This window comes from Lipotes vexillifer, unplaced genomic scaffold (assembly GCF_000442215.2).
Source record: "Lipotes vexillifer unplaced genomic scaffold, Lipotes_vexillifer_v1.1 scaffold236, whole genome shotgun sequence".
Classification (NCBI taxonomy): domain Eukaryota; kingdom Metazoa; phylum Chordata; class Mammalia; order Artiodactyla; family Lipotidae; genus Lipotes; species Lipotes vexillifer.
Window position 1 is genome coordinate 1,170,778 of NW_006773295.1, and position 10,327 is coordinate 1,181,104.

Genomic DNA, 10,327 nt, shown 5'->3' on the forward strand with positions numbered 1-10,327 from the left:
GGCGCCATTCACTTATCTGAGAATGCTGCAAGAGGGCCACATGGCTGTTGCTGTTGTTTCATTTAATGATGGGAGTTTAGGAGAGATCTTTTGATTATTTGTGTTGTGCTGAATTTGAGGCATCTTTGGGACATATAGTGGAGATGTCAGAGCGCTAGCAGATATAGGAGTCAGGACCAGAGATACAGATCCAGGAGTTATCGATGTGTACATGGCACTGGATGCCAGGGACCTGGCTCACATCATGTAGGAAGGGCCTGTGTGGTGCCTGGGCCTGAAAGGCTGGCAGAGGCCAAAGTAACTCTGCACAGGTGCCCAAAGAACCCCACTTGTATCGTCAAGAATGTGTATGGAACTGTAAGCCAGGCTGTTCAGTTTGTCTCAGGGGTGACAAGTCAGCAGCATGAATGACAGTGCCACACGGCTTGGTTAATTGCACACATGGGGAACTCTCAACACGGCAATGTTCTCTACCATAATTGTTTCTGCATAGAAATGGAGGATTGGGTGTTTAGGGGGAGAAAAAATGAGCAAAAGGGAAGTCTTTTAGGTCAGCTAATAACCAAAATGAGAAAAAGAGTGCCAAAGCCCTACAAGGACAGTGTCACAACATAAAACAAGGCTTTCCCATCATCATCACTGTAAGGCTGAAATAGTTCTTCTAGCTATCTAGCCAGAGATAATCTTGAATGAGTGCAACATAAGTTATGTGTCCATATGTTTATAGAAACACTATTTTTATTTTTATTTATTTATTTACTTTTTGGCCTCGCCACACGGCATGTGGGATCTTAGTTCCCCGACCAGGGAGTGAACCCGTGCCCCCTGCATTGGAAGCACTGAGTCTTAGCCACTGGACTGCCAGGGAAGTCCAAGAAACACCATTTTTAAAAGAAAAATATTAGAAGCCAAATGAGAATGAATAAATAATAATACCATCATTAATACCATTTATATTAGCACCCCCAAAATGAAATACTTATGTATAAAGTCTTAATAAAAAATTAACTTTAAAAATCACATGCTTATATCCTTTGAGGTAGATTTTTTTTTCTACCTTTTAGAACTTCTGAGTGATCATAACATTAAGTCAGAAAGTAAATAACCCTCTAAAATGAAGACACGACAATGTCAAACTCCCTAAAATAAAATTCCATGTGGCTTCACGGCTGAAGTTCGGCAAGGTCAGCAGGCACTGCTGACATTAATGCTTTTGAAGGCATTATAATGATGCTTTATATTTTATGAAGACCGAAAACTACCTAAAAACCCAGATTGTGAAAAAATATTCCTTATATTCATAAGGAAATGTGGATATACTGAATATATTTATGGCACACGTGGTTCCTTCAGTCCCACGAGTTACAACTGGCTCTGTGCCTGCCAGTGACTCCTGCTTATCCATGCACTTGTTTGATTCCTGTGCCTGTTCTTGTTCAGCCTTTTAACTTCCCCAGGCCTCGCAGAGCATCCACCCTAAACAGGATATGTGCTGAGGGAGCAAAAAGAGTGAGAATCGTTTACACACAGAACATGTTAGTAATGGCTTCAACACCATCTGTTCTAAAGGAAATGAACCTTGTAGAAGAATCTGCTATAGAATGATCTATAAATCATTAATTTTACAGTAAGTAGAAAAAGGTGCTTAAAACAATAAAACCAGTATACGTGTACGTATATAGCTACAACACAATCAACAGATAAGAGCTAAGAGTATGTGCTATGCCAGAAACAGTAAGACAGTGGAATCTCTAAATCTGGAAACAAAGATTGAGGCCCAGTTTAGAGTGGAAACAGTTAAAAATATTAGGGTGTAGAACCAGTATAATGTAATTTTTAATGCTAGTAAGATTCCTGCCAGGCTTCAAAAACAAAAAACTCAAAGAAATAAAAAAATACTCAGTAAACCCGCAAGCCATGCAGCGTGGCCAAAAAAACAAAAAGACAGATCATCTGGGGGAATTCCCTGGTGGTCCAGTGATCAGGATTCTGCGCTTTCACTGCTGAGGGCCCAGGTTCAATCCCTGGTCGGGGAACTAAGATCCCACAAGCCGCGTGGTGTGGCAGAAAAAAAAAAATTCTGTTCATATCGATTCTGTCCTGGAGCTTGGACAGTGTATGACTGCTAATAATTCCCTGTAGTCTACTTAGAAGAGGCTCCAATGGAAATGAGAGACAATACCAGTTTCACAAGAAAAATGAATATAACCTAGAAAATGTGACCATAGAAAATATTCAAACCTGTAAGAGATGTGGATTAAATCAGTAAAAACCTATCATTCTGGGCTTCCCTGGTGGCGCAGTGGTTGAGAGTCCGCCTGCTGATGCAGGGGACACGGGTTCGTGCCCCGGTCCGGGAGGATCCCACATGCTGCGGAGCGGCTAGGCCCGTGAGCCATGGCCGCTGAGCCTGCACGTCCGGAGCCTGTGCTCCGCAGCAGGAGACGCCACAACGACGAGAGGCCCGCGTACCACAAAAAAACAAACAAACAAACAAAACCAAAAAAACCTATCATTCTATACAACCCACTTTGCAGCAATTAATAAAAGCAACAATGACAAAGCTTGGAAGCAATGCTGTCAAACCAGAACTTTATTTCACAACTAATGAACATCTGAAAGAAGGGAAGTAAATATGAGCACACATAATGAAAGTGGTGCTCAGGGGATCATATCCAAAGAAATGTAAGACAAGAAAGTGAAAAACAGATTAAGGATGCAGTTTGCAGCTCAATTTGTTTTTACAGCACAATGGAAGTGAAAGGCAATGCAGCCCTTAGACTTGGGATTTTTTAATAAACTCTGTTTTAATAACCTGGAACCCAGCCCTGTAATTAGCTGTAATTTACTGAGATATGGAATCTTGAACACAATATAATGAAAACTGAAACCTCAGAGGAGGAACATGAAAAAAATACAAGTCATAAAAATACGATTATTGCTGCAAGGAACTTACAGCTATTTATAGAGATAAATCTAGGACTATGTCACATTGATAGAACAGTGGGAAGACAGATTTTTGGCCGATCTGTGGTTGAGACTGATTTCGTTTTTTCAGGTTCAGTGCCCCTTCCTCTGGGCACATAAATCCCAGAAGCCTGCATATAGCTGAGCCCTTCCCAAGACACTAGAGGTCCAAGGTGTCATGCCAAAAGGTTAGCCAACCAGGTGACCTTCTGAGGTCCCCTTTTTTTTTCTTTTTTTTTTGCGGTATGCGGGCCTCTCACTGTTGTGGCCTCTCCCGTTGCGGAGCACAGGCTCCGGACGCACAAGGCTCTGCGGCCATGACTCACAGGCCTAGCCGCTCCGCTGCATATGGGATCTTCCCGGCCCGGGGCACGAACCCGCGTCCCCTGCATCGGCAGGCGGACTCTCAACCACTGCGCCACCAGGGAAGCCCCTCTGAGGTCCCTTTTTGAGGCTCAGTTACATACACATTGGGATCATCGCCCCCTGCCCCCACGCAATGCTCTACAGAAATTCTACCAAAATGCTTCTTTAAGGAGGAAAGACTCATTTATCACCACCTTTTTAGAAAGCATCCATGGACGACATCAGACTGTCTCAGGGTTCATAGTTCTTTTCTTCCATAAAACAAGATGTGATCCTTTTGGGACAACTAAATTAATAAATCCTGAAATTAATAAACTGTACCAAGACCCACAAATTTGTTTTCAATAGAATAGTTAAATTTAAATGGCAATTTTAAAAACTGAAAAATTTCTCTGTCTCTAGCTGGAGTCCTCACTGGAGGCTGACAATTAGGGGTGAGACAACAGGAAACCATGTATCCTGTCATGGAACACAACGTGTAACTCCTAGCACTGACTTAGAATCTATGTTATTTATCAACATATTAGAAGACTGTGACAGCACTGTCAATGTGTTAACTATGAAGCCCCTTTCTAGGATAAGAAAGGCAGGAAAGGGACTCCTGCTGCATGCTGCAAATCCATCACAGCTTAAAGTCTGGCCAGACCCTCTCTCTAATTGTGAAACTGAACAGGCTCGCTGAACTATTTTACAGTGACCCGAACGCTGGAACAGAACACGTAAAACGGTCTGGCGGCTGCATGTCAGAGGCCTCACCAACCTTGCTCTCTGTGCTTACAGTACCAACAGAGTCAGTTCCAGGCGATTCTGGGATGTCCATAAGGCTGAGAAGAGAAAGAAAACGTAAGACTGATTAGGTCAGCAGTCTCTGGAGCGCTGGAAATTAATCTCATTTTAAGAAAGAGCTACAAGCACAGTATAAATGGCTATTTTCATTTAGAGATGAAAAGTCTTTGACCCTAGGCCCTAAATGAGGCCCTCTTTTTTTTTTTAAGTACCAGCCCTAAGTAACATTTCACGTGGCTCTTTGAGACCTCGATCTGAGACACTCACTGATCCATGATGGAGTAAGTTTAGAAAATGCTGTTCCCTGCGCTTTGAGATCCCCGGCCAATTAGGACACTGACGTTCTGCAGCAGGTGTGGTACCTGCTCTGTTTCATCAGCTTCCCAGAGTTTCTGACCACAGAGGAGCTGGCCTCTCTGTTAGAACGCCAGAGTGGCCCTGCTAAAGGAGGGACAAAGGCGACATGCCTGCTGAGCCCTCAGTCAGTTCCTGGGTGCTTTAGTCATCAGCTCCCTTGAAGCAGGGGTGACGGCCTCTGCTTCTCTGTGATCCCCCGATGCCCCGCATTGGGGGTCACTCAAGTAGTTCGTGAGGCAGGGAAAGAAGGAAGGAGGGGATCAGATGACAGGGACGGGGCAACCGCAGGTGCCGAGGGCAGGAGAGGAAGGGAAACAAGCCCCTGGTCACCCCAGTCAGCTGGGCTCTGCTGTCTGGACAGTTAGGACCCAGCACCACTGCGCCTTCACCTCTCACCAGCCACGCCAAAGCTCTTCTTGGATTGTTCTCTATCCCGAACAGGGTGGCCAGGCACGCAGCTTAGCAGTCAGGACCTCAGTCCTTGGGCTGCAGCAGCAGGAGCCAGAGCAAAGTCGCCACAAGGGCTGTTTGAGGCCCAATGAAGGACTGAAACAGACGCTGTGTCAAGGTTCCCTACCAGTCGAGAAAGGAAGAAACACACAAGAAGAGGAGCAAGGAAGAATCTGAGCTGCTGGGAAGCAGCCCTGTGCCCTGGGCTGTGAGCCGGCCTGGGAGAGCAGGGCCAGGCTGAGCAGCACAGCAGTAGCACCGTCCGCTGCGGCTCCCTACCTTGGGCCGGTAGCCCTGCTCGGCCATCGTCTTCACCTCCTGCCGCAGCAGGGTGTCTGTGAGCTGCTCTGCCTGCCTCGCCTCTTCTTCCTCCTCCTCTTCCTGCTGGTCCGCTTCCCACGCCTGCAGCTGGCGCTCTGCAACCTGGCCACCGAGAGCAAAGTCACCCGGGACAGGCCACAGGGCAGAACACTGCCTCTGATCCAGAGGGAGAGGCTCAGGTCCCCCCGCTGGAGCATCAGCGCTCAGCACTAGTGGTGGCAGTACCCTCATGGGAAGGACATTCATGGTACTGAACGGTACCATGGTACAGGAGAGGTTATGTGCGTGGTAAAATGCACCTTGTAAAAAGCTCTGGACGTAGCCACGTGTTGGGAAGATCCTTCTGTGTTAACTATTAGGTACTGAATTGAATAAAAAGAGACTTGTGGCCAGTGAGCCAGGTGCTTACAGATGCAGCCAGGAAAGAGGCAAGGAACGGTAACAGCAGCCTTGTTCCCACAGGAGACAGAGGACCCACAGCGGGGCTGGAGCTACAACCAGGAGGGTCAGGGTTTCAGCGGGAAATGAAAAGGGATGCTCTGAGCTCCCAAACGTGGGCTTCCTGGACAAGGTCCAGGCCAGGCTGTGGAAATAAGTCAAGGGTCCCTGAACCCTGTGCCATGATGGTGCAGGAACCTCAGCAGGGCCTGCTGCCTGTGTGTTCATCCCAGGGCTCAGCCCCACCTGGGCTTCCAGCTCCTGCTTCCTGGCCGATTTCAGTTCTTCGCTCTCCTTTTTCTCACGATGAGCTGACTCTCTGGCCTCCTCAAGATCTCGAATAAGTTGCTCTCTGTGTCTCAGGGATTCCTCTTGCTCCCGTCGGTTTTGTTCAATCTTTTCCTGTATTTGTTTTTGTCTTCCTGTCAGAACCTATCCTCAGCGGAAAGGAAGAGGGAAGATTTTGGTTAGACTTTAACAGATGCCTGTTCTACCAGCCGTGGACAGTCTGCAGCTGCAGTTACATGGAGACCAGACCCAGCCTAATCCTCAGCCTCAGGCCCAAATACACCAGGATGAAGGCAAGCCCAGAATACGGGATCGGTCCAAACAATCGGCCACATTTCCCACGCGTCCCCATCGCACACAGAGTGCACGTGGACTGTGCATATGCAGACAGCCAAGCACCAAAGAGATCAAAGCAGGCAGGGATGGAGCTTTGTCCCCAGGGCACAGACACATAGCAACAAGGTGACTCTCACTCCCTATCAGTGAGTTCTAGAAAAAGTAAGAAATCACAAGCCACGTAGATGGCCAGAGGCAGAGTCTGGGTCATCCCACCAACCTTGTGGATTTAAATTTACTGCTCAAAGCAGCAGAAACCTGCTGTGTTTGATTCTTGGCCAGAGCAGGATTATGTGCACATGATGGTCAGGACTTGGGAACCAGGAACAGCAGGAAGCCACCTGCCATACCCAACAGTCATGCTCTCTTGGGGGGACATGTAAAGTGGCCACAATGAGGAGGAACATTTTAAATGGGGGGAAAAAAATAAAAAGATGCTGGAGAATATCTGGTATTCACAAAAGTGAAAAAGCACCAGTTGAGACCAGATTTCCCATGGGTTCTAAAATGTAGCATGCTGGCATGCACAGAATATAATTTCCATTTTAAACCACTTTAAGATAACTTCCAATACATGGATAATAAAGACCTTTTTTCCCCTAAAAGATTTCCTTTGAATTGGGGTGTGTCTTATAATGCACTACTTATATATGACAAATAAAACAGTCATGTTCCTTAGTCTACTTCTGGTTTTGCACTCCAAGAAAAAAATCCTAAATGTGGAAAATGCTTCTGCACCAAGATGTTCACTGCAGTAATATATAACAGCTCAAAATCAGAAAAAAAATGGATCCACAAAAGGAAACGGAAAAACAAACTACTGTATACCCACAAGATATATTACACAGCCAACAAAATGACATTTACAAAGAAGATATAATAGTATAATAAAATGATCGAAATCAAATAGCTCAGTATAATATGTAGAAAAAACATTATCCATAGAAACAGAAGCGTAGAAGGAAATAAAATAGTGGCTGTGTAGATGATGTAGATGGTGACTGTTTTTTTACTTTTTACTTTTCTGTACTGAATTTTTTCCTAGTAAGCGTATATTACTTTTATAATGATATTGAAAGTCCACTGAAAATGCCAAGAGGGGACTCTGTTCCCAGAACATTTGGCAGGGTCAGCACATGGTCACCAACCCCAGACACCCGCCCGGCCACCTGTGCCCATTCCCGGATTACCTCGCTCATCAGCCGGTCTCGAGCACTCCTTTCGCGGGCCCACTCTGCCTCTCTCTTTTCCCACATTTCCTTAGCCTCCTCCCTAGGGAGACATAGAGAGGATGACAGCTGGATCCTTACCACCACCGGTGGTAGAAGAGAACCAACAGGGCTCCAAGGCACCAGGTAGCACACACCTTCTGTGCAGCCAACCTCCAAATAAACTTTCAGCAGATTACAGGGAAGGACAACTTCACAGAAAGTATTACTATCGTAAGTACTTTAAGTTCCCTTTTTAAACCCTCCATCTTCTTACAAAAAGCACTGGTGAAGACATGCATCCAGGACACTTAAACACTGAGGTGAATGAAACCATCGGGGCTGGAGAGGAGGAGGGGCACGCCGGTGCCTGAGCTCTGTCACCATGTTCCTGCGGTCACTCTAGCTCGCCCTGTGGCCTGGGGCAAGTGAGTGACTGCCTCGACTCCCCGTGACCCAAGTACTCTGTGACCCCAGCACTGGGCTGGGTGTCAGGATTAAACAGGAGGAGGACCGTAAAGCACTTCGCACAGCGTCTGGCACACGGTAAGTGCTCAGTGTTACCTGTTATTCCAGTACTTCGATCTACCAGATTAAGTTTTAGGATCCAGACCCATTCATATAGACCTAGGAAGCGTTCAACATCTCCATAATTTATAACCATTTCCTTTCAAGTTTCTAAGATCTCAGATGAACAGATCCTTACTCTAAACCCTAACGGCTTCCACCTTAAACAACCCGAGGGAAACACCCCACAAGCCAGGTCCGCTAGCAAAGATGTGCTCCTCACGAATGATGGACAGAGGAACAAGGATGGGAGTTTCGTCAACAGCAGACAACCCTCACAGCGACCTGCTGACCTGCGGGGATCGAAGTGCAAGTAGAGGCCTGGGATGCCATCTCTCACCTCAACAGCATCTGCAGCTCCGTCTCCCGCGCCCTCTCCAGTTGCAGCTGCTCCTCGATGACCTGCTTCATCCAGGCCACATCGGCCTGGGCCTGTTCCCTCCGGGCCAGGTGCACGCGCTGGTTCTCGTCCTCCTCCTCCAGCAGCGCCTGCAGGATGCGCCTGTCTGCCTCCTAGAGGAAGGACGAGGAAGCGCAGTGGGCGCGGTGCCCAGCCCTGCAGTAGCAACAGCCTCAGCTCTGCCAGCCCCTCGGCACTGAAAGCAGGCGTTCTGGGAAGACGTGGGCTGTTTCCAGAGCAGGCAGGGTGTGATCACGTAGGGATGGTTTAGACGCCACAGAGGCCCAGGGGCTTTTCTCTGCCCACAGGGAGAGACCCTCTGCCACCACACGCACATCTCTGCCCTCAGACACATCTGGTAGCACAGCTTTTTAGAACACAATTTGCCAGCAATTCCACTTCACAGGATATAAGCTACAGAGACACAAGTGCACAGAGATATATGCACAAAGTGCTCACTGCAGCTGTTCGGTAAGAGGAAAGCCGACTGGGGTGGGAGAGCAACTCTCCTGTCCGGTCTCAGTGAGGGAGCCCATCAAAATACTTGCCAGGAATGTCAGTCTAAGAACACTGGTCTGGAAGCCTGAGGTGTACTCTTAGGTACTATGCTATGCAATGCCACTTCAAGTACATTTAAAAATGAAACTGAAACCCCCCAAACTCACCACTTCCCTGTATGTGTGTGTATGTAAATACAGTTGATTCCTGAATGACATGGGTTTGAACTGTGTGAGTCCACTTACACACAGATTTTTTTCAATAAATATACTACTTGTATTTTTATTTTACAGACCTTTAAATTAACTAAGTGTGGGAAAAGTGTTTGACTAGAGAGTACAGTACGTAGACTGAAATGAACTAGGGTTTGAGTCCTGATTCTAACCAAACTGTTTTAGCTTCCTGCCCTTCAGTGGGTCATTTATCAATTCCTTTGTTTTTGAGGCAGAGCGCGCAGTACGTGGGTTTTCAACTCCGTGGGGGTCAGCACCCTTAACCCCCACGTGGTTCAGGGGTCAACTGCATATCTAGAAAGATGTACACCCAAACAGACACCTCTGGGAGGGGCAGGGATTGCGGGGGCTGCTGGTCAAGGGGGGATCTCACTTGGTGTTTTCTTATGAGAACGCACCCATTACTAAGCAATGGAAAACATGCTTTTCAAAAGAAAGTGAAAGAGGGCTTCCCTGGTGGCACAGTGGTTAAGAGTCTGCCTGCCAATGCAGGGGACACGGGTTCAAGCCCTGGTCTGGGAAGATCCCACATGCCACGGAGCAACTAAGCCTGTGCGCCACAACTATTGAGCCTGCGCTCTAGAGCCCACGAGTCACAACTACTGAGCCCACGTGCCTAGAGCCTGTGCTCCACAACAAGATAAGCCACTGCAATGAGAAGCCCGTGAACCGCAATGAAGAGTAGCCCCCGCTCACCACAACTAGAGAAAGCCCACACACAGCAACAGAGACCCAACACAGCCAAAAAATATAAATAAATAAATAAGTTTATAAAAAGAAAAAAAGAAAGTGAAAGAAACGCCAGGCTGTCCCTTCAGATTTACCAGTTCCTCTTGGATCTGCTGTGTACGTCTGTTGAGCTGCACGTTATACTGATGTCTCAAAAAGCGTCTAGAAATGAGAAAATATGGGTTGCCTTCAGTGTTTCCTAAAGAATTAAGCAGAGGTTAGACAGCTGCTTTCTGCAGGTTGTATCCCGTTCGGTTTTAGGGTTACCAGTGCACATCTGAGAAAGTGAGAGGCTCGCCCGCTTGGGGAAGGCAGGCGAGGGGTTGGGGGTCCTTCTCACACATACCCCAGCTCCGCCTTCTGCCACAAGGCTGCCATCTGCT

The 10,327-nt window shown here is 47.2% G+C and overlaps 1 protein-coding gene across 1 annotated transcript in view; it reads right to left on the bottom strand.

Annotated features, from left to right (window-relative positions):
* Positions 1 to 4,124: 4,124 nt before the first annotated feature.
* TCHP (trichoplein keratin filament binding) overlaps positions 4,125 to 10,327 on the bottom strand; it is a 13,265-nt gene continuing 7,062 nt past the window's right edge. The window contains 7 exon segments of the mRNA XM_007448213.1: positions 4,125 to 4,157; positions 5,206 to 5,349; positions 5,932 to 6,117; positions 7,500 to 7,581; positions 8,425 to 8,597; positions 10,040 to 10,106; positions 10,291 to 10,327. The exon segment at positions 10,291 to 10,327 is cut by the window's right edge and continues 4 nt beyond it. Coding sequence (XP_007448275.1) covers positions 4,125 to 4,157; positions 5,206 to 5,349; positions 5,932 to 6,117; positions 7,500 to 7,581; positions 8,425 to 8,597; positions 10,040 to 10,106; positions 10,291 to 10,327 — 722 coding nt within the window.